Source organism: Conger conger, chromosome 2 (assembly GCF_963514075.1).
Source record: "Conger conger chromosome 2, fConCon1.1, whole genome shotgun sequence".
NCBI classification, from domain to species: domain Eukaryota; kingdom Metazoa; phylum Chordata; class Actinopteri; order Anguilliformes; family Congridae; genus Conger; species Conger conger.
This window is the reverse complement of record NC_083761.1, coordinates 55,217,342-55,241,224: the sequence shown is the minus strand read 5'-3', so window position 1 is coordinate 55,241,224 and position 23,883 is coordinate 55,217,342. Positions and strand designations below refer to the sequence as shown.

At 38.9% G+C, this 23,883-nt stretch overlaps 2 protein-coding genes across 7 annotated transcripts; one reads left to right on the top strand and one right to left on the bottom strand.

The window, feature by feature from the left end:
• Positions 1–339: 339 nt before the first annotated feature.
• On the bottom strand, positions 340–8,673 carry eri2 (ERI1 exoribonuclease family member 2). 2 transcript variants are annotated; one of them, XM_061232353.1, is made up of 9 exons: positions 8,551–8,673; positions 8,349–8,416; positions 6,738–6,818; positions 5,595–5,722; positions 5,356–5,506; positions 4,852–4,952; positions 2,238–2,319; positions 1,980–2,068; positions 340–1,839 (listed from the first exon to the last, which is right to left on the bottom strand). In XM_061232353.1, the coding sequence occupies exons 1-9, from the start codon at positions 8,571–8,573 to the stop codon at positions 559–561; spliced, it is 2,004 nt and encodes a 667-aa protein (XP_061088337.1). In that variant the 5' UTR covers positions 8,574–8,673; the 3' UTR covers positions 340–558. The 2 variants fall into 2 exon arrangements, with proteins under 2 accessions (XP_061088337.1, XP_061088338.1); XM_061232354.1 differs by having other exon boundaries at positions 1,665–1,839; positions 1,924–2,068.
• Positions 8,674–9,780: 1,107 nt separating this feature from the next.
• On the top strand, positions 9,781–23,250 carry LOC133121808 (RNA exonuclease 5-like). Of its 5 annotated transcripts, none has more exons than XM_061231299.1 (20): positions 9,781–9,883; positions 10,264–10,474; positions 10,573–10,679; positions 10,765–10,891; positions 11,181–11,325; positions 11,552–11,662; positions 11,918–12,006; positions 13,131–13,246; positions 13,681–13,819; positions 14,212–14,306; positions 14,492–14,594; positions 15,200–15,306; positions 15,394–15,505; positions 15,624–15,743; positions 15,836–15,973; positions 18,833–18,925; positions 19,290–19,497; positions 20,363–20,568; positions 21,466–21,575; positions 22,992–23,250. In XM_061231299.1, exons 2-20 carry the CDS (start codon positions 10,337–10,339, stop codon positions 23,050–23,052), a joined length of 2,325 nt encoding a protein of 774 aa, XP_061087283.1. In that variant the 5' UTR covers positions 9,781–9,883; positions 10,264–10,336; the 3' UTR covers positions 23,053–23,250. The 5 variants fall into 5 exon arrangements, with proteins under 5 accessions (XP_061087283.1, XP_061087282.1, XP_061087284.1 ...); XM_061231298.1 differs by having other exon boundaries at positions 9,782–9,887; XM_061231300.1 differs by having other exon boundaries at positions 9,782–9,891; positions 10,329–10,474.
• The last annotated feature ends 633 nt before the right edge of the window (positions 23,251–23,883 follow it).

Here is a 23,883-nt window from a genome sequence, read left to right as displayed (position 1 = left end):
ACAGTACTACTGTAATGCACAAAAATGCAATTTCAATGCAATCAATTACATTTCAACAATACATTAATGTACGGTCACATAATTCAATGCTATCAATATTGGAGTGTTACATTTTGGAATGAAAATATTATATTTTCACAATTAAAACAATGAGAACATTTCACAACATAAATCCTGTCCAAACAAGTAATGTCTTTATGCTGAAGTCTGTAATGCAGTCAGGTTGTTGTAGACTTCATAGTACTCATCAGCTATGAACTAATTGAAGCTTGTGTATCACCCACATCTCTACCTCGAGTTCAAGTACATAATAGCTACTGCATTGTATTATGGTGGGAATAAAATTTCAATTCTATTTTTATTATAAAATATGCATTTATAATTCTTACACTCAAAGGTATTGTAACACTGAAACTGAATAAATACGAATAAACATAATGCAAGGACTTGCAGCATACACTCAGAAAGATCTTCATGTTTTACACATTTAAAAAAGTTTACATTTTATACATTGTTGTTGATATGGAAAAGTCATCATTACCTTAATATATTGCAACACTAATTTCTCAAAGAGGGTCTCCTGGCAAAATTTGTATGTGAAGAGAAACTATTGTTAATGAAGCTCTTCCCAGATGATGTCAAGCTAGTACCAGGCACAGAACACAAGGAGTGGGAAGCCAGTGTGCTTGATGCAGCTTTTAAAAGGCTAGACTCCCATTTGAAGAATCCACAGCTCTTTTTGATGCCTGAGCCCATTTTCCCAATGGGACAGCTGAAGAAAACTCTGCCATGATTGGGTCCTCCATTTCCTACCGTCAGCCTCTTAGCTCTGCGGCCGCAGGTGCACAATGGAGATGTCATTTTCATAGTGCCCCTTGAAGGAAGAGACATCCTGTTCACTGATAAAGAGCTGGGCAAGGATGGAACTGAGCTCAGTCTACCTGAAGATAGCCTAGACTCGATGGAAAAGCAGGAATCATCCTCATCTTTGTAGACCGTAAATGACCTGGTGGGTGTGCTCATGTTAGGTCCAGAGTATTTTTCTGGCTTTTCTGGACCACAGTTAACCTTGGGTTTTGCACTGCAGGGCATATGTGAGAGCGGTATGCGTTTACCCTTAAGCTTGCCATTTGACAAAAGCGGAGTCTTAAATACACCACTGCTAGAGGAATAAAGTCTGCACTTCTCAAGCGAATACACTGTTGTGTTTGAATTTTTGAAAAGAATCGGTTTTGAATGGCTGCTACTAGCATTTACTAGAGAACATTCAGTATTGTGTTCCACACCCTTTGCCTGATGTGATGTAAAAGTGTCCATCAAGTGATCTGCAGATGAATCACTGTCCTCCAGAATCACATCATCATATGACCGCGAATCCTCCGCTTCTATAAAAGGTGTTTCTGACCATTCGCATGACAAAGTTGCAGGGTCAGTGTTTAAGTTTGCATCTGCCTCGTGTACATTTGTATTGCAGCCAATAGTGGTGGCAACTAGTACCAGGTTACTTTTAGGTAATGAAGCAGCAGTTCCAGACAGCGGTGATCCTTTTGAACCAAAGTGACTTGCTGGTGTTGGTACCGAGGGTTTCCCTTTAACAAATGGAGTGCTTAAACTATGAGAGAAATCTTTTGGCAGCACCCAGCTTTGATATTGACAAATCTCACGGTTGGAAGAAACTTCAGGATTATGCTTGTTCTTGGATGACTCCGCTTCCTGTTCACAAAGTCCAGGTTTTGGTTGCTTCAAAAAATGTTTAATTCCCTCTTCGGTCACGCTACGTTGACCCACATTGCCAGTGTTCGGCTTCATCTGGAGTAGGGGCTTTGTCCGCACTGGTGCCTGATGACAAATTGAAAGAGTTTATTAATAGGTTACCACTTCATTATTAAAAAATAGACAGCACTGCCATTAAAACCAATTCACCTGAAGGGAACTGAAGGACGAGTTGCAGCATTGGGACCCATGACAAACCCACTCACCCTATCCAGACTGCTGGTCACTTTCATGAGGCAGCCATCAGTTATCATTCGCCAAGCCAAATGTGCAGTATTGCGGGCGTCGTCCAAACCTAAAAATAAAAAATGTATGCATTACGGTTTCATAATGTTTGGGACAGACATTTTTTTCTTGATTTGGCTCTGTACTCAATTTCAAAACTTGGTTGAAGTTTTTTTTAAACACACAAACATACATTATACTCACAAAACAAATTAAATATGCAACAAAAATCTGATCACCTGAATGCTCCCGCCCAGAAAATGTAATTCCAAGATCCTGCAGGGCCCCATTAAGTCCTTTTGGCTTTCGATTATAAAAAAGCTGTGGAAGTAGAAACTGCCTTATTAATGTGTGAAATCCACAATAACAATTCCATTGTGAACAATATAAACTATAAATCAAATACAAAAAGTTTTGATTTGCATCAAAAACAAAACAAAAAAGAAAATCAACAAAGTGACCCTTTCAAATAAAGATAAAGCCACTTTTGGCAGATTAATGCACATGTAACCACCAAGTATCAGATTTGGGGTTAGAGTTTAGCCATCTTCTAAATATTAGCTCCAGCCTCAACTGATCATGTTGTTCAACTATTGGACCCCTTGCAACCAGTTATTGTTGGAGTACGCTTTTGATTACTTTACAACAAATGATACTGTATGTACCACAGTTAAGAGAATGGCTTTGTATTTGCAACAACAGTTTTAAGGACTCAAACACATACAATCCCCCCCGTACAGATTAATCTAATATCACCGATATCACCTGCAAGCGCCAATTATGAGGGTCAAGCTCATGCATCAATAATGCGAAAAGAAGCATCGACTAAAAAAATTAATCACATGAGTATGCACTCCCTTATACCACAAGTATGGTTGTAACTGTTGAAATTTCAAAATAGGGCATTAGCCAAACCCTGAGCCTCAGGATGAAATTAGAATGCTAGGATCAAGTAAACAATACTGTGGTCATGCATCTGAAAACCGTTACAAGAACTATGCACTAAGGTAATGTGCATGAGCATTGCTCTTGCTGGATTTTTCCCCAGAACCTCATTGTTTGATGAACCATCTCCTGTCCTGAATGGTTGGTCATGCTGGTTAACCAAACCTGATTCTAACATCCTCTCATATACAGTGGGGCAAAAAAGTATTTAGTCAGCCACCAATTGTGCAAGTTATCCCACTTAAAAAGATGAGGCCTGTAATTTTCATCATAGGTATACCTCAACTATGAGAGACAAAATGAGAAGAAAAAAAAAAATCCAGAAAATCACATTGTCTGATTTCTAAAGAATTTATTTGCAAATTATGGTGGAAAATAAGTATTTGGTCAATAACAAAAGTTCATCTCAATACTTTGTTATATACCCTTTGTTGGCAATGACAGAGGTCAAATGTTTTCTGTAAGTCTTCACAAGGTTCACACACTGTTGCTGGTATTTTGGCCCATTCCTCCATGCAGATCTCCTCAAGAGCAGTGATGTTTTGGGGCTGTCGCTGGGCAACACGGACTTTCAACTCCCTCCAAAGATTTTCTATGGGGTTGAGATCTGGAGACTGGCTAGGCCTCTCCAGGACCTTGAAATGCTTCTTACGAAGCCACTCCTTCGTTGCCCGGGCGGTGTGTTTGGGATCATTGTCATGCTGAAAGACCCAGCCACGTTTCATCTTCAATGCCCTTGCTGATGGCAGGAGGTTTTCACTCAAAATCTCACGATACATGGCCCCATTCATTCTTTCCTTTACACGCATCAGTCGTCCTGGTCCCTTTGCAGAAAAACAGCCCCAAAGCATGATGTTTCCACCCCCATGCTTCACAGTGGGTATGGTGTTCTTTGGATGCAACTCAGCATTCTTTCTCCTCCAAACACGACAAGTTGAGTTTTTAGCAAAAAGTTCTATTTTGGTTTCATCTGACCATATGACATTCTCCCAATCCTCTTCTGGATCATCCAAATGCTCTCTAGCAAACTTCAGATGGGCCTGGACATGTACTGGCTTAAGCAGAGGGACACGTCTGGCAATGCAGGATGAGAGTCCCTGGCGGCGTAGTGTGTTACTGATGGTAGCCTTTGTTACTTTGGTCCCAGCTCTCTGCAGGTCATTCACTAGGTCCCCCCGTGTGGTTCTGGGATTTTTGCTCACCGTTCTTGTGATCATTTTGACCCCACGGGGTGAGATCTTGCGTGGAGCCCCAGATCGAGGGAGATTATCAGTGGTCTTGTATGTCTTCCATTTTCTAATAATTGCTCCCACAGTTGATTTCTTCACACCAAGCTGCTTACATATTGCAGATTCAGGCTTCCCAGCCCGGTGCAGGTCTACAATTTTGTTTCTGGTGTCCTTTGACAGCTCTTTGGTCTTGGCCATAGTGGAGTTTGGAGTGTGACTGTTTGAGGTTGTGGACAGGTGTCTTTTATACTGATAACGAATTCAAACAGGTGCCATTAATACAGGTAACGAGTGGAGGACAGAGGAGCCTCTTCAAGAAGTTACAGGTCTGTGAGAGCCAGAAATCTTGCTTGTTTGTAGGTGACCAAATACTTATTTTACCAAGGAATTTACCAATTAATTCATTAAAAATCCTACAATGTGATTTCCTGGATTCTTTCCCCCCATTCTGTCTCTCATAGTTGAAGTGTACCTATGATGAAAATTACAGGCCTCTCTCCACTGTAGTTTAACATATATTTAAAAACATGATACATTATAAAATAACACATATAAAACCTTTGTTCAAATCTAAGGGTGAGGTCGGAAAGTGACTTGCTGATGGAATGTCCCGCTTCAATTTTCATACACCTGGACCAACAGCTGCAAAAGTTTCACATGCATCAACTGCTAAATTTACCTTATAGGTTGCTCTGAGATCAATCCAGCTGTTTAATATGTCAGGTTTGCAGATTTGTTTTCTTTTGCACTCATACTGCAGACAAACTCCAAAATCCCAGTCTGTAATTAAGGAGAATAAATAAATAATAAAATACATACGTTCCCAGTTATATTTCACAATTTCGAAACAAATGTCATCATATACTGAAAATAATGTGTAAAATGTTACACCATGTACAGTAAAAATAAGGGACATTGTATGAATTTAGACAAAATATTCCCTTCACAAAATCTCAGATGTTCCCCTCAAACATCCTATTGTGTAATTTTTTTAGCATATATCAAATCCATCAAATGAATGCTTATTTCAAATTCAGATGGAACATCCAATAAATTAGGCCCGAGATGTCACAAGGAACTTAATACTTTATCCAAGTCAAACCACCAAAACAATAATTTTTTGTGACCATTTCATTGTAGTGTGTATGACTTAAAGCATGAATTAATACATAATTTACTCCACCTGACCAGGTGACGAAGGCACAAGGACGGCCAGTGTAGGAACAGGCTTTTTCCTGAACAAACACAATGTTCTTTTCTTCTTGCAACGTCTTAATCCAGCGGGTGAATAGAGACAAACAAACGTGGAGAGGTACTCCTGCTTCAACCTGTTCCTGAATGCAACGGGGGGGGGGGGGGTATTTGTGAGCAAACAAACTACTGTAATTTACTGTAGCTAGTTCAGAAGGACAAAAATATTACTTGTCGGATTCCGGTGAGTTCTGTACAAAACTTGGAGAGTATAGGATGCTCTTGAGGCTGCACATAGGTATGAAATTCTGATTCAATCTTCCCATTCCTGGTGTTGAGTACCACAGCAGGAAATTCAACTGCCATGGAAATAAAGAAATAGATTTTTTCATTAAATATAGTTATAGTTCACTTTCAAACAAACAAGCAATATGACAAAGATCAATGACCTGTACACGTCATTCATGTGATTATCTAATCAGTCAATCATGTGGCAGCAGTGTAATGCATAAAATTATGCAGATACGGGTCCGGAGCTTCAGTTAATGTTCACATCAACTATAAGAATGGGGGAAAAAATGTGACCCAAGTGACTTTGACCACGGTATGTTAAAAGATTAAAAATGAAAGATTTACATAATTTACATTGACATTGTGATGTCAATGGACAGACATCCAGCAGTCCGTGTAGGTTACGTCCAGGCATTCTGGTCGATTGTGTGTCATTTTAAGAAATTGCCAATGCATTTGATTTTACAGTGCACAGAGCAATCGTTGTGGTGACATGATAAATGTGGTCCATTTAAAGCAGGGGATTTTTGCTTTCAATATCCAATGGAGGCGACAGGCTACTGGTCTAAGGATTTTTCTTCTATTCCAACAATTTTACTTGGTTTTAGAAATAGTAGACATTTTGTAGATGTTTACAACTCAGTTTCACCAATAGGTAATTTCGGAATAGCAGCAACAAACACCCTCAAACCACAACACTGTTTATCATACTGACGTTGATTGCTTCTCTGATGTGCAGTACTATTGTTACAATAATCCATGCCACTTGCAAATGACACAAATGAATAACACATTGTAAATAACTCCACCAAAAGAAGAACATGAATTCATATAGAAATGTACAACCTCTGCAGGCATAAGATGTGTGCACAAGCTGCTTTAAACTGCAAGCTCATCAATGCTCCTATACCAGCTTATGTGAGACCAGCAGGTACAAATCAAACCTATGTGAACATCTATAAATATCCTTGAACACCTGGGCCAATGAAAAACATACACAAGTGAAATATAAAAATTTTAAAAGTGAACCACACCTTTAATGTAAACAGTTGCCAAAAGATAACTGTAAAAAATCTGACTTACTTATTTCTTGTCCATAATTGTTCTTGTCTGCCCAACAAGTAGATTCAAAGTCTATGACAACCAGGTAAGAAAAGAGCTGCCCTAAAGACACAGAAATCACATTAGTGAGAGGCTCATTTAGAGGCTGCATTAACACAGGATTTCACAATTTTCGTGCAGAAAGTGTGCCGTGTTCCAAAAATTTGGATATATAGTGCAGTAGGTAATTATTTGGACAGTGGTGCAATTTTAATTGTTTTGGCTCTGTACTCACGCACATTTTGTTTATATGAGGTTAAAGTGTAGACAGTCACCTTTAATTTCACAGTATTTACATCCTTATTGGGTGATCCATGTAGGATTTGTTTATACAGTCCCCATTTTAGTAATTGGACAATTAGCTTTGGTTGTTTCTGGTTAGTCAGGTGTATTCAGTCCCTTCCATTGTACATATATAAGAAAGCTTTCTGAATCGAGACTTGATTCAAGGCTTTTGATTGCCTTTGGAGTCCGTTATTGGTCTGTTAACAGGAGAACAAGGGTTGTCCCAATGACGGTCAGGGAAGCCAAAAAGAAAAAAGAACATCTAAAAAGATCTACAGAGGCTACACTGAAAGATGCAAACCACTGTTTAACTGCAAACATAGGATGGCCAGGTTACGGTTTGCAAAGTACCACCTAAAAAAACGTTGTGGAAAAAGGTATTGGACAGATGAGACCAAGACTTGTACCAAAGGCAAGAAACATGGTGGAGGGGGCATTATAGTTTGGGCATGTATGGTTGCCACAGGTGCTGGCTCACTGGCCTGCACTGACAATGTATTTGCTGATAGCAGCAGCAGAATTACATCTACAGAAGCATCTCATCTGTTCAAATTCCATAAAATGCTTCCAAACTCATTGGACGGAGCTTCATCAGAAAGCAAGGCAATGATCCCAACCACCAGTGCCCTCTCTTCTTAGTGAGGTTCCAAACTGCTTGTTTAGGACAACCTATTGTTTCGGCCATGCCTTCGACTTTCTTTTTTCCTTATAATTTCTCAGCCTTATAATGCCTTTCTTGACTGTCATTGGCACAAAGCTAGTCCTCATGTTGACATATACCAACAACATACTCCAAAGGAAATCAAAAGCCTAGAATCAAGATTAGATAATGAAAGCTTTCTTTCCCTACTAAGGAATCAATTGATGACCCCCGACTAATCAGAAACAGCTGCAGGGCCAACTGGCCAATTACTTTTCGGATGTAAATACCCTCATATTAAAAGGTAATGGTCTGAACTAACCTCATATTCGTTGATTCATTTCAAATGCAATGTGCATGAGTACAACAGCCAAAAGAACAGAAATTGCACCACTGTCAAAATACATACAGACTGCATGGATCTTGACATTCAATTCTACCTGAGCTGAAACATGTCTTTGCCGATTTTCAAAACCTGAACTGAAACTAACAACGCTAGCCAGCTACGAGTTTACGTATAATTTCATAGCTGCCAACTCTCACGCTTTCTGCGTGAGACACACGCATTTGCATGTGCGTGTGAAAACAGGCAAATGCGTGTCTCACGCCGAAAGCGTGAGCGTTGGCAGCTATGTAATTTGGCTAATACAGGTTAACACTCAACTTACCACAGAGAATCTGTTTTTCATTGTTTTCATTTGAAGGTCGCCTGCGTTGTCTAACCAGCCCCAGTTCACTGCAAATAAGCAACGGTAGCTAGTTAGACACAAGCTGAAGCCAAGCTTCAGATACTAGGTTGCTAGCTAGCAAAAATGTCTACCCAGTCAAATCCTAAATTAACATTAGTTGGCTAGATATACAGATTCGTACTTAGCCAATTTTTTTGTAGCCATGACGTGCTGTAGTGCCTGTACAACATGAGTCCCTTCGATAGTGAGATACGCATCTGTTCTGAGCTCACGATTCTCTTTATCTAGCAGAGTGGGTGGAGAAAGAAATTTAAATTTTACCGGCGAAGTGACGTACTCATTGAACTGTCACAAAACGTCACTTCCTTGCTTATTGGGTTCGTCCCATTATCTTTCACTCCACCCTCCTTAACTCCACTCTCCCACAACCACTCCTCGACTCCAGCGGAAGTATGTGGAGCAAACACTCCCCTAGCCAATTACAGATCTTACACGTGAGCAGCCCATTTAAAACTACAACATCGCTTGTAAGTTTCAAGCACAAGTTGCATAGTAGGCTACAGTAGCCTGTAAAAACAGGAACCTGACATTGGTTCACCTGGAGACACAAATTAATATGTAACCAGCAACATTGGATCAAAGTAAAAATCTAAACAAACATAATTATTTACTGTAATCCCAGAATACAAATGTGCCCAATGTCAACACCTTAACCATACTGTAACAGTTTATGTTCTTGGATTTTGTCAGTTGCATCTCACATACGTTAATTCAGAAACATTGAATTTGTGAAACGTAGCCTGGCCTATAGCGCTTCATGTGAGTTATCGTTATTGTGTTCCCATTGAAAAACTATTATTTCCCACTGGAACAAATTTATTGGTAATAAATACAGTTCCCTCCAAAAGTATTGGAACAGCAAGCCCAGTTCCTTTGTTTTTGCAATAAGCTGAATACATTTGGGGTTGAGATAAACCATGGACACGAGAATCTTGGCTTTTATTTCCTGGTATTTACACCTGGATGTGTTAAACTACTTAGAACATAGCATCTTTGGTATCAGACCACCATATTTTAGGTGATCAAAAGTATTGTAACAGAATTTAAGTAAATGAAAACAAAAAACACAAAATATTTTGACGCATATCCCTTGCTTGCAATAACTGCATCAAGCCCATTGCCATCACTAAAGTGTTGCATTCTTCATTCTTCTCTTCAGGAGTGGAAGCCTTTCAAATGCACTCACCCTATAGCTAACCAAATCTAAAAACAGAGAACTCAGTCAAATCTAACTCAAGTAGCACTGATCTCTTTAGTTGCATTGCAACATTGCTATCTTGATATGCCACCATCTTTGAGAATTTCTTGCTCTACCTATTTGGTCTGCAAGGATTATTAATCGAATTCGGTCGGAAGCCAAGCCAGCATGGTCAGTCCTTTTTTCTATGAGTCTCTCGTATACAAGAGGCGATGAACTCAAACTTTTTTGTGTGAAACAACAACTACTTGCCAAGGCATGTGGGTAGGAATCCTCTTACTTCTAGACTACCTAACTGTTATCGTTCATGGATGAAGGGACTGAAATCCACTTAAAGGACAGGGGTAGTATATCCTACTGTAACTTACTGTAACGCTAGTCAGTCAGCAAAATGGCCAACAATTAGCTAACGTTAAGGTGTTCTACACTTTAGCCAGAATTTAATTTAATTTAGATATCCTAGTATTGCTTATAATTCATCGCATCTAGAAAATGTATAAATAATGTAAATAACTATAGAATCGATTAGAAGGCATCAGCAGTTGTGATAACTCGGAGAGATTCTAGATATCTCTCAGAGTTAGCTAGTAAATACTTGGCTAGCTAATAAATATTGTGTTATAACACCTTTTGCAGGTTGTTCTTTTACGAATGGTTTTATCACACGTTGGTCTACTGCCTCGTCTGTTTTTGTCGTCCAGTCGACCAAATGGCTTTTTCACACACGTGTGGACATAAACGGAAGAGAAATGATATCTCCGATATCGGAGACATCGTTAAGAAAGCAAGGAAATTGGACGAAAACACAGGGGATTCAGAATTAAATCTACAGCTTCAGGAATTTAAGGTAAGCAAGTCTACGTGTCCATTTTCAGTATTTCCCTTTAAGTATTGAAAAGCGAAATGTGTGTATACCCCATTAAATTCCCTGAATGTGTTTAACAGGGCATTCCGCGTCTGGCACTGTCCTGGGACGATATCCAGGAACCTATCACGCAGAAACAGCTAACCGAATTAATTGTGTTTGCTTCCTTGGGAATGAAACAACCAAGGTATATTGTGAGCCGTAGAAAATGTTGAAATCTTCGAAAATCTATTTTATACTTGCATGACATGACTTTGTTCCCCCTCTTTCAGTTGGTGTCACCTGGATAACCAGAATAATGTGTCCGGAGTTAATGTTACTGTTTTGGAAGGCCTCGGACAACTCCATTTTTACAAATATCACCTGCAATTCAAAAATCTCAGAAAGAGGTACAGGATTGTAAGTGAACAATGTATAAGTGTCACTTATAATTACAGCAGCTTTGCTATATAGCGATTGCCCCCTTCTGGCAGATAAACACTGTAAACTGGAGTTTCTACATCCATGTCCAGTATTAAAAAGCCACAATTTTACACTTAGCTTCAGTCTTATGGCAGAATAGGGCTACTGTGTGCTATGACTGCTATTGTTTGAATTGTCATTTCTAATAGAGGAGTGTAATCATAGTTTCACAATTAACCGTTATTAGCAAAGACACATATTAATTACTTGTTATTTTGTTTGTCAGAGATGCAGTTTTCTGAATTCCCTTGGAGCTTCTCCCTTGCTGTCCGATATCTTTAATACTGAGCTGAGTATTTCAGAAAGTACTGGTCCAATACTTGCTGGAAATGGCCCTGCTCCAAAAAACAACTTCAAGGAAAATCAGGAAGGTGAGATGCGTTTGAAGGCCAATGTGTATGAATGTGACCTGTATGTTACAGGGGTATTATTCTAAATAGAGGTATTTTATAATATTGCTAAAAAATATGTATATACATTTGTAAATTGCTGGTGCAATGCTTTGAACAATAAAATGCACTGCTCTTGTCTGCCATTAATGGGCACACAATGTCTGTTTTTGAAATGAGCTTGCTGTGCATTGTTCTTTCTTCACAGGACATCTAAACTGGCACCCGATTACACACAAATATGGTAGAGAAGCACAGGGTCTCACCAGGTACCTGTTAAGCACTGATGAGATGGGCAGAAAAGCCTTCCCCTTGAAGGGTGAGTGCATTCATGTAAAGATGTAAACCACAAAATCGGAAACGGTATTTATTGGTATGCTGTATTTCTCTGTATGCTTTATTTATTCTGGGTGCTTTTGATTAGAATATTTTCTAGAAAGCACTTTAAATGCAACGTATGAAAAGCACAGTATGAATAAAGAAAAATAGTGTGCTTATATGTTGAGTAAGTATACTGTAGTGTTGTGGCAAGCAGAATATTCTCAAAATTTATTTTCTTCTTTTAACCTTTCAGGAGATCCCGGCTGTGAATCGTTTTTGTGCACTGATAGTGATGAACATGTCACAGACAGCAGCCCCCTCTATGGACTTGACTGCGAAATGGTGTGTTGATCCACGTTGCACTAACTCTCAGGCAGGGAGGTTTGCCATGCCATAAACAATGGCATACTATAAACCATATGCTTGTAAATACCTAAGAAATTGTTCTTTGAATTAGGGCTTCATGATATAGATCTAATCAAACATCAAAATATTGTATTATTATTCAGTATGCTTATAAATGAGCCAGCTGTTTTTGAATAATAAATAGCATGTTAATTCTGGAATGTGTTTTGACTTATGCCTGTAGTCAAAAGAGTTCAAGAATAGTAACCATTTTATTTTTGGTATGTCATTTTCAATCATATGTCAAGAAAAGGGGCGATATTAAGGAGTTAATCTATCATGCAGAGTACAAGCTGCTTTTAAGTTGCTGTCTGTTATTTGTTCCTGCTCCAGCATTCTGTTCTGCCTAATGAAGTCATGCATAATAATGAAATTTTCAATGAGTATAAGTTGCTCTTCTCATTTTTATACAGCACTAAAGCAAAACAGGCAGGACATCTTGATCATCTTGGCCTTGCAAATACAAGAATCTTGATGCATAATTTGATTTTAGTTTTGTGTTACATTACAGGACAGTAGAAAGATGTTCTGAAGTAGCAACAGTCAATTTTCCCACAGTTTGATATTTTAACCCAGCAGAAAGTGCAGTAGCTTTAGTCACTGACGCCCCTTCCAAACATATCCCACACAGTCCCTCTTTCAGATCAATGAGATTTCTTATAGGCATGGTAATCAAAATAATGGGCTTGTCCAGAATTCTTATACATAACGGCTGCCATTCTCTGATATTAATTGATTTGTATCCCTCCCTTGCTCAAGTGACTCCTTTATTTTGGCAGTTTCCTGCATTAACTCCCCAATAATTCTTTGTATATGGGCCTTCAGCAGCAAGTTTTCTTTTTCTCCCTTATTTGCAGTAAAATATGCTGTGTTTTCAAAGTGCTGGTGTAAATAATGTTGACCTGCAGTTCAGAAGTCAGACACATCCATATTGCAATAATGAGTGTATTGCAACGAATAAGTTTTGCGATGTTTTATTCTGTCTTGACTATGAGTCAGTTCTTTCAAACTCTGCCTCATAACAAAATCTTGTGGTTCTAAACCTTCCCCTTGTGCCTTAGTGTGTAACAGAATGTGGAAAGGAGGTGACGCGTGTCTCCCTGGTGGACAGTGGGGGCTGCTGTGTGTTGGATGAGCTGGTAAAGCCAGAGAGACGAATCATTGACTACTGTACAAGGTATCCAAGTGCCATTGCTCATGTAAAAAAGTGTTACAATTAGTTGTGATGTATAATTAAGAAATTGCAGTAAAGCTAGAACACAGAACATTCTGAGACTGCATAGTGTCCTGTATGCAGAGACATTGGACATCAGTGAAATTTTGATCTACTTCAGCAGTTCTAAATGTTAAAACCATGCTTTGAGGCTTTTCTGTGTAAATCATGTCTGTGTGTTTTCTGTTACCTTCACAACGGGCATCTGCCAACACCACTTATAAAGTACTGGGTGGCTGAAGATTAGAAATTGACAGCCATTTTCTGGGCAACCCCCCCCCCCAAGATCTGGATCTCATTTACAGCCATGAAAGATTCTGGGTTCAGCTGAGGTGATGCTGGAAAGAAGGGTTCAGTGGATTGTCGTTTATGTTTCTATGTTTCTATACTCTTCCAAGGTATTCAGGAATAACAAAAGCGTTGCTGAAACCGGTAACGACAAGGTTGAAGGATGTCCAGGTCAAGCTGAAAGAAGTTTTGCCCCGAGATGCAGTGCTTGTTGGCCACTCTCTCGACAATGACCTGAAGGCTTTGAACGTAAGAGCAGCAGTTAAACTATATATAAATATATATAATATAATAAACAAATATAATATATAAACATATCAAAAATGGCAAGAATGTTTACATAGGATGATGTATAAGGAGGAATAAGGAATTTCATTTTTTGGTCAGCAGTAGTATTCTGTGCAGCCATAAAAAGATGTACTAACTTGGTACACATCTGAAAACTATTTAAAGGGAAAGCTCACTGCTATTAAAATGCCTAACATGACATTGCACTTTAAATTGACAGTTAAACATTTTCCCCAGAGTAAAGGATTGAACTTAAAAGTTAAAATGTTTTTATTTGCCATGCAGTGATCCCAATGATTGCCACGGGCTTTACTGCACAGTATCTCTTAAAAATGCTTCTGTTTCTCCTTCAGATGATCCACCCTCATGTCATTGACACCTCCCTTCTGTACAGAAGGGCGTCTGGCCAGAGGTTTAAACTGAAGTTTTTGGCAGAAGTTGTATTGAAGTGAGTAAGCTTTTTGTGCCTCCACTCATTTGTCATTCTTTGTGTAATTATTGATTTTGGCTTTCAGGCTGTAAAAGAGGAGTCTCCTTTGGAGGTAATCATTTGCTTTTTCACTTCACAGTGCAAGTTCACATTTCTGGTATCTTCACCCTTATTGGCACCACTGTTATCTTCATAATTCACAGCAAGAAGATCCAGTGTGCAGGGAACAATGGGCACAATCCTACAGAGGATGCTCTGGCTGCCTTGCAGTTGGCTCAGTACTTCATCAACAGAGGCCCCAGAAAGGCAAGCACAATTTTTTTTCTGATGCACTTGAGTCATGCTGAGATGCTGATAGTTTCCCGGTTTTGCTAGCTGTATCGATATCACAAATATCTATATACACTCACCGAGCACTTTATTAGGTATTTAATAGATTCTCTATTGATTCGATAATCGCATGAATAAGTAGGTGTACTAAAGTAAAAATGTTCCTAATAAAGTGCTCGGTGAGTGTAAATATGTGTATTCTTGTGATATGACTATTTTCTGTAAATTGTCTGCAGCAGGGGATGTCACATATCCTTGCTAAATGGCTCATCCAATGGAATGCAAACACGTAGTCTCCGGCTAGCCACGATGCTAGCCCTTTGCTATGTATGACCGTGAACTGTATTTTAACAGACCACACACACAAGTTGGGTAGAGATATTCTCCGAACAGACTGCCAGAATGTTCTGTGTTTGTCTCTGCCTTGCGCATTGTATTAAACATGAAAACTCTAAAGAAAAGTTGTCCTCATGTTCTTCATTGTCCTGCATTTGATCCCAGAGAGAAGGGCAAAATATCCTCACTATGCATAGACAGAATGATTGTGATTTCAGATCTCATAAAATCTATATTTTCCCCAGGTTGTCGAGTTAGATTTGGATGGAATATGGCGAGGAACTTGCACAGTAAAGGAGACCCCACAGAATGGGTCTATACACAGTCCAGACCCACCTCAGAGCAAGATCAGGTGTGGCTAATTTGCAGCTGAGCATCAAACCGAACAGAATGTTTGCAGTGGGAAGTTGTGCTTTGTGTTAACACGGTGCTCTCTTAGGTTCAGAGATGCCCTCCAGTTTACAAATCGGTCAGCAGTTCATTTCTCCAGAGTGCCAGGGAGTGATGCGTCACAGACCAGTAAGAAGTTGACGTGCAGCTTGGATCGAGAGGTTAGTCTTCGCACCCTGATGGGAAGAGGTTTTTCCAGGTCTTGTTACAGATAATATGAGCATATCTCCATGATAGTCATGATTGTATTGAATTGTATGGGTTTTTTTTCTTCTGCAGGTCCTGTCCTCATTCAAAAGGGAGATACCATCATGTTTTTTCAGCCTTGTTGAATTCTCTTCGTTTGCAGAGAAAACAGAAACCTTGTCAGATGCCAAGAAATATTGCCTTTATCAGAAGGTACATTTTATTGCATGGCTAGAAAAAAAAAGATCCTTATGTTGATGGCATACCATTGCTCTGATTAAGGACTTTTTCTTGTCATGTTCCAGATGCTCGCCCGCCAAAGAGAGATGTGCACTGTGTATGTGGGGCCTTTACCCAAGGACTGTACTGAGAAGTCTGTGAGGAAGCTGTTTCGGCGTTGTGGGCCCATTCAATCTCTGAGGCTGACAACCACAACACAGAGAGTAGGTTGAATTATTTATGTTACACTGTACTTGTACAGGCTGTCCTTGACTGTATTTTTGTGTTTAAGTTGACCAACAAGTGATCCATCTTTTACCATGCATTTTGCTACTTTGCTCCCGTGCTGGATTCACACTTACAGGAAGGAAGCCCACATACTCTGCTTACTGATGTATGATTGTGCGTATATTGATATGGGTCTTTATTAGACTTCACTGTTGCATGGATAGTAATTTGTTTGTCAATGGGATCTCTGTATTGTGGCACAAAAAGTTATATGAAGTGTGACTTACTTTGTGTTGAGGTGCTTGGGCACAAGGACTGTTTTGTTACCTCACCTTGTTTCAGTGCAAATGCAGTCCATTCAGGAGGACACTGTAGTAGAATGCCAAACTGGGATACAAATCACAAAATTATGGACTGAATGGTTGACTGAACATATTATGAAACAAAGTGACATGTGCCTTCCCAATATCAAGCTCTTAATTGCAAAAGCATTCAGAGAAAATAGTCACACATTGGCGATATTTTCGAAGCCATGTCTAGGCACTTTTCAAAAAAACAAATTTGGAGACTCCAAAGGACACATGGACAAAATTATAGTATGGGTCTTATGACGTAAAATGCTATATATTGCTTTCTAATGTATACAACACTTTTTATCCTGAAAAAAGTGTTTGCACTTTTGGGGCGACATGGTTCAGGCAGTAACAGCAGTCGTCTGGCAGTCGGAGGGTTGCCGGTTCGATCCCCCGCCCGGGCTGTGTCGAAGTGCTCCTGAGCAAAACACCTAACCCCTAAATGGTCCTGACGAGCTGGTTGGAGCCTTGCATGGCAGCCAATTGCCGTTGGTGTGTGAGTGTGTGTATGAATGGGTGAATGGGTGAATGGGTGAATGAGAAGCATCAATTGTACAGCGCTTTGGATAAAGGCGCTATATAAATGCCAACCATTTACCATTTACCTTCCTGTCAGCCTACCTCTTTCTGTCCTTCTGTTCTTTCTGTTCTCCTCAGGCAGCAACAAGTTCAGAAGATTGTAAAAACATAAGTCCAATAATCCAAAATAATAACATCTTGTATACTAATATATATTAATTGAGGTCCATTGATTTAAGTTTTCGTCAAATACCCAACCCCCATCAACAAGTCAAACACATAACACTATTTCACATTTCACGTCAATGAAAATGCCCTGAATGAAATGCCAATGAAGAGCCAAAGGTGTTCACGTCTTCTTCACTTGTACAACGTCAAACTTTTTGTGTGTATTGTGTGTATTGAAAATGCTACAGTTTCCGCACGCAGGCAAAACAGTGCTACATGTAGCAAACTTGATGCCGTTGGAAACGTAATTGGCTAAAATGCTTCTCAGTCGTTACTTCGATACCATACTACTAGCTGGTTCTAGGCTGAGCTGAAGTTATAACATGAACTCATTGTGCTCCAAACAGAACATGGGGAAGCGGCAGTTTATTGGCTGTCCCAGACACAGAAAAAATGAATATGCCTGGTTGATTCGTGTGAATTGGAGCAATAATTATAGAGAAAATGACAAATAACTACACATAATGCCATTCATATAAAAAATACTTTTGTAGAAGTATGCAACGGTGAAACGGACAGTAATGATAATTCCTCCAGAGAAATTAAAAGTAAACTATGGACATTGTATTGACATTTCTCCGACTTAGCACATTTTTAGAATTGCATTATTATGCATTTGGTTTGCTGGACCATTTCCGTGAAAAAAACATTGACAATTTTGTGTTGTATATGGATTTCCAAAACGCACAGAAGGCAAGGTCCCCCCATGCTTGTTTTTCCATCCACATCCACAAGAAACTGTTCTCGCTAAAGCAGTGGCATCTTAAAATAGTTTATGCAGATTGAACCGTGATTTATAACGTTATCAAACAGTGTATCCTGTTACCAGAGTGATTGAAAAATGCAAAAAAAAAAACTCACACTGTTTAAATGGTTAAACACATAGGCAGACCTATAGCAGGTTATGGCACAAGAAGTCATGCACTGAATTTTGTGTTCCCAATTTAAAAAATTTATAGTACTTCTTATCATCTATTTTTATGGATCACAAAAAAAAAACAAAGCCTAAGTTTGAAAATTGACAAAACCCAAAATTTACAAAAATGAGTTAACAGCCAGCCTGTAAAAACTTTGTGACTTCCGCTAGCTTGCTCAATAGTTATAAATTACAGCAAACAGACGTATCTTGGAAAACAACAAATAACAAGCCTGGTAGATCCAATGACCACTAAAGCAAGCCAAAGTATTATGAACTACCTACCAGCTGTATCCCATTAGGTGTCAGCAGTGTGCTCCCAGCAAGGACAGTTTGATGGCCCCATGAATGCACGCAATTGTAACGTCACAACACATATTCAGAACTGCCTTGGCTGCCAATGTGAAACTGGATGGCTTGGGAGACACCCACTCCTGAGCATGATTTCTAATCAGGGACAGTTGGACGGCAGGAAAACAGCACTGGACAGACGGACCAGGAGAACCTTGCTTTGAACACTTTGATCCCTCAATAAATTTGAGTAAATATCCAGAATAAAATTTGAATTGATTGAGTAGATGGTAAAGCTTAAATGACTCTTCATGAAAACTAGCTGCTATTAGTATTAGTATTTAGATAATATTCGGCGATCACCTCTTTTTCAGTAGATAAAACATTTTTAAATTTGTTTCAGTTTTCGCAAAGTCTTGTGTACTGGGACACTATTTTCGGTGTATAATTTTCAAGCTTGTGTTAAGAAAAGGGGTGATACTTAAGGGGTTAAAGAGCATGATGCACAGTCCAGTTTGGTGAAGTATTTTTTCTCTCTTCCATTCTAGACCCATGCAGTCATTGTATTTGAATTGCTGGAGGGAGCTTTCTTGGCTGTGAACTCACTCGGTGACCTCATGCTGGATGGATGCTCTGTCCAGGTATTTACTGTGATAAACGCAAGTACATTATGTTTGTTTTGCTGTAATTATTTGGCTTGGAATCAAGGTGTGCATAATTTTAATAAATCCCCCCATGTATATTACGACACTATGATGCTCCTGTTTGCTTTCCATGAATCCACAATTATTATTATTATTATTATTATTATTATTATTATTATTATGTGCTGTCATGCTGTCACATTTTTGTAATGAGGTAAATGGTAACCATTTGTTTTAACTGTGCATTATGTTGCTTTGTTATTCGCTGACCAATGTCGGTTTAATGGTCTACCTGTTTCCCTCATATGCATGCATGCATGAACTGTTTATGTACAGAGGGTCATGATTGTCTACCTGTCAGGTTCTGAGGCCTGTCAAGGAGTCAACACTGGATTTGGAGGTTTTTCTGAAGGAACTGGAGAGGGATTTGCTGGAGGAAAATGTCATATATGTCTCAGGACTGTCTGAAAAAGACATCTCTCAGGTTTTCTGCCAGTTTGGTCCCATCAAGTGCATGATCCTGCCCAAGAAACCCCCCTCAGGAAAGCTCAGGAGACACGCTTTCATAAGTCAGTTAATAACATATTCCTCTGTCACCTTCATGTTTGTGCTATACAGGAGTGCTGTGTCATGCATTGATTTACCCATTCCTGATTTCCTCTATTGTATATCGCTCACACTGCATGATTTCAGATCTTTAGACAAAATGTAATATTAGACAAAGGGAACCTGAGGAAATGCAAAACAGTTTTTTTAAGATTATTTCATTAATTTAATGAATAAATTCAGTACTTTGACTAGGTGACTGAGGACAAGGACTTCTCAGCTCTTCTGGAATTTCCTTTGCTCATGGAATGTGGTGACTAATTCACTCTGAAGGTTCAATGAGTGAGGTTTAGATTCAACAGGGTTGGCTGTAATCAAGCCTGGCTGTGTTCAATTCGCTGAATCTGATTATCAATTATATTTGGTCAATTGACTGATAGAGTAACTGAGGGGCAGTTACTTTTTCACATGAGTGATATGGGTGTTAGTCCATTTTCTTTTTCATTTATATAATGAAAAAATGGTCAGTCTGGACACCTCAGCTTGTTCAATAGTTTTTAATGTCGCACAGACATTTCGGGCAGAACCCTTCCTCAATCTTGATGTGTATATTCTATTATATATCAGCTATCTACACAGCCCTTCTATTGGATATGTACAGTGTTTCCTGCTTACACAGTTACAACATTACATTTTGTCTAAAGATCTGAAGCCATTCAGTGTGATAAAATATGCAGTAATAGAGGAAATCAGGACGGGGGTAAACTTTTTCAAGGCACTGTACCATCTCCCAGAAAATTAGTCAGCAGGGACGTATTGTTATTTCTGACCATGAGCTGAATAGACGTTATTAAGCCTCTAAATTCTCAAATGGCTTTTTTATTTCAGAGTATCACAATGCAGAGAGTGTGGATGCTGCCTTACGTTCATCCGCAGAATCCAATGGTGGAAAAATGAAGGTGTGCAAAGCATTGACTCCGCTTCACCTGTGTTCATGGACTGGCCAGGCATATCAATCTGTGGACTACAACTCAGGAGAAGGCGAATCCATAGAATCTGAAGAAGGAGATTGCTCTGTTCAGCAGCTTTGTCATGTGAGTCAGACTGCAGCACAGAGATATCTCCCAAAGATTTTAAAGTGGTGCATTGTATTCTCTTGAGTAAGCGTTTAATATCCTGAAATGTTCTATTTTAAATGAATGGGGAAACATTCATAATTCCTGGAATAATCCTGGTTCTTCTGAAAAATCTTGGCACACTTTAGGCTCCTTAATACCAATTGAACATTATTTGAATACTACAGCATACTTAAGCATTACTGCTGACCATGGGCAATAATGGACGATGACTTTAGTTTATTCCAATGGCAAGTCCCCAGATTTCAGTCCCATAGGATATGATTCAGCACCTTTTGGATGAGGCGGAATGGGAGTTTCGTAGCATGAATATGTAGCTGATAAATTGACCAAAATCCCTAAGGAATGTTTCCAGCACCTTGCTGAATCAATTCCACAAAGAATTCAGGCTGTTCTGGAGACCAAATGTGGTTCTAGATGGGAGTACCTAATAATAATAATAATGGACATATAGGCTACTATTTTACAGGAAATGAGAAGACTGAATGTCAGAGTTCTGAGATCAGCCTAATACAATTGTTTGCTGTGCAGTGTGAACAAAATTAATGGGCAGGTTCTCTCGGTCAAGTTCACAGTAAAGCAAAATTGTCATTATATATAAATACAATACAATATGAATACAAAAGGCTAATGTTAAAAACCTGTGGCTTAAATGACAGCATTGGTTATTTGTGTTTATGCCCAATTTTTTAAAAGCGAAAATCCAAGATACACATACTTTTTTGGGAAATGGGAAAACATTCTAGTTCCCGGCCTTAAGTCCAACTCTGGTAGTAATGTGTTTCAGCTGTGATTTGTAATGGCTTATATAGCCACAGCCCCTTGTCTTCTAAATGTATATATGCCTCTACACAGGAGAGTGAAGTGAAAGACCTGATGAGAAAACTTGACTGCAAAGTGGGGAAACTGTTCAAGGCTCTCCCGGATAAGGCACTCAGTATAATTCTTCTTCCTGGGCAGACAAGGTAATAAAGGGCACTGTCATTGCTTGAGGCTATAGTTTATTAAGTTGACTCCATGACAATCCTGGAGTGCTCCAACTGGACATTCTTTTACGAACTCGGATCTCTCTTGCTCACCCTCTTCAGTGTGTACAGTAATGACAGTAGTGTGCAAAAATTTTGGCACCCCTGGTCAAAAAGCCTTTTACAATTAATATCCAAGTGAACAGAAGCGAACCAAACCTCTAAATGGTACAACATTAAACATGACACATTTCTTACAATTTTAAATGGAAAAAGGCTCTGTGCAAAAGTTTGGGAACTGTCAGTTAGTACTTTGTAACCCCTCCTCGGGCAACTATAACAGCTTGTAAATGCTTCCCCATTCTTCCTGGCAGAACACCTCTAGCTCTCAAAGCACAACGAGCAAAACCATATTTATTGAGGATCACCGTAAATAAACTATACTAATGTCAGTCGAAAAAACTGATAGTATTTTTTATTTTATTTTATTTTATTTTATTTTTTATGTAAACCCTAGACACATGGCACATAATAATGTCCAATTTCTGCTCTCAAATAAATATGAAAGGGTTATCTAATCTCTAATTTAGTTGTTTTAGCATAATTTCCTGGGCTTTAGTTGTGATTAATGCGTAAAAGACTAATTGCTGCTTTCATAGAAAGCAGAAAATGACCACCTGTCAGTCATTGTCATCCTGTGAATCAAATTACAATAAGTCATACAAAACTGCATTGAATATATGATTCAAATGGCAACAGATGAATTATAGGTGACAGGATGAGAACATTGTTCATTTTAATATTTTATTCCTCCATCCTACCGTGATTGCAAAGTAACATTGTGTTTATGTTCTCTGAACATGATTTCCTCTGACACCACTTTACATTATTGGCTTAGTTGCAGGGGGCTGTTAGGTATGTCAAGTGCAGATTGAAATGACAGCTGCTTCTCAATCGATTCTCAACAGGAAAGTGTATAGACCTGTACCAAATAACACTGTGTGAAATATAGGAGCGTGTGAAATATAGGAGCACTCTGTAATACAGTTAATGGACTGTTAAACAAATCTCCATGGTCTTTGGTTGTAGACATGGTTCCCAGTTGGCTGCACTATTCCAGGTTTTTATTATTGTGTGTTGAAACTATTACTCCAATACATGTATTGCTTGCATTGAATTTAATTACAATTATTTATGTTTTTGTATTGATTGTGAATGCCTAATTCTCCAATTGTGTTTGTATATTTTTCAGTAAGCACACTATAGTTAATTCTATCAACTATTGTGATCCAATCCAATATTCCATTTTGCTTTCATGTACTCTGGTCATAAGCCGTTCTTTGAAATAATTCTACATTGTTCTGCACATTTTTGTTATTCTGTACTTGCCTTATGCATGGTCATTATCTTTTCCAGGGCCAGTGGGTTTTTTCCAGGTCTGTGTTTGATTGGAGTAAAAAATGATTCTTCCTTGTGACCAAAGAAGAATTCCATGATTTCAGCAGGAATGGGACCATAACTGGCACTAACACGCATCAGTGCTTTCCTATTGCAACAACTTATTTTGGTTTTCATTATTTACGCATTTTACTCAATCTAACTAACCTAATTCTGATCATAATATCCTAATTCTTTGCACAATTTTAACTGTAAAATAAATTCTGTTTTATATCTGTTGGTTTGTTTTGTTATGAAATATACTAATGTCAGACCATGAATAACAGCCAGCTTGTGTAGATATTGGGCTGGTTTCACAGACAGCCTGTAGCGCTACTAAAGGAAATATCGGTTTTACAAAGCAGGATTACTGAGTTATCTGGATAACTGCACCGAGTAAAACCCAGAATCCTTCCAAATCTGGAACAGTCGGCCTCTGGGTACCTAAATTTCGACAGCATGTGCAAGTTTAATGGCCTGGCCTAGCTAATTTATGGCTAGTTGTTTCTAGCTTCTTTCTGACAATGTCACTTGTCGGACGCTCAATTGTCTTGCAAAATCTGAATATCACGCTTTTCCAAAAGTTGGCAGCCCTGTAGGCCTACCTAATAGCAAGTCAAAACTCCAAGCATCATTCACTTGCAAACGTTACCTATCACGTTATACAGTCGTGCATTCTTTGTGGTTATTGAATTGCCAACACAGGCGGCAATAATGAAAGGCTACATGGGATTAGCGGTGTTCAATTGGCTACTATGGCAAGACTTTTTAACATATAATAATGCCTCCGGATTCATGTTACATATCTGTAGTTTTGCACATGTATGAATCGTCAAAAGATAGTTTAAGATATTTCGAATTGTATTTTGAC

Excerpts from the sequence above, each read along its gene's own strand:
- eri2 (XM_061232353.1), bottom strand. The coding sequence starts at position 8,573 with ATGGCTACAAAAAAATTGGCTAA. Across the intron at positions 2,320-4,851 it reads ATCTCAGAGCAACCTATAAG|CTTTTTTATAATCGAAAGCC; the intron begins GTAAATTTAGCA and ends CTACTTCCACAG. Across the intron at positions 1,840-1,979 it reads TGACCAGCAGTCTGGATAGG|GCACCAGTGCGGACAAAGCC; the intron begins GTGAGTGGGTTT and ends ATTTGTCATCAG.
- LOC133121808 (XM_061231296.1), top strand. The coding sequence starts at position 9,815 with ATGAGTCTCTCGTATACAAGAGGCGATGAACTCAAACTTTTTTGTGTG. Across the intron at positions 10,892-11,180 it reads TCAGAAAGAGGTACAGGATT|AGATGCAGTTTTCTGAATTC; the intron begins GTAAGTGAACAA and ends TTTGTTTGTCAG. Across the intron at positions 14,307-14,491 it reads TTGGCAGAAGTTGTATTGAA|CAAGAAGATCCAGTGTGCAG; the intron begins GTGAGTAAGCTT and ends CATAATTCACAG.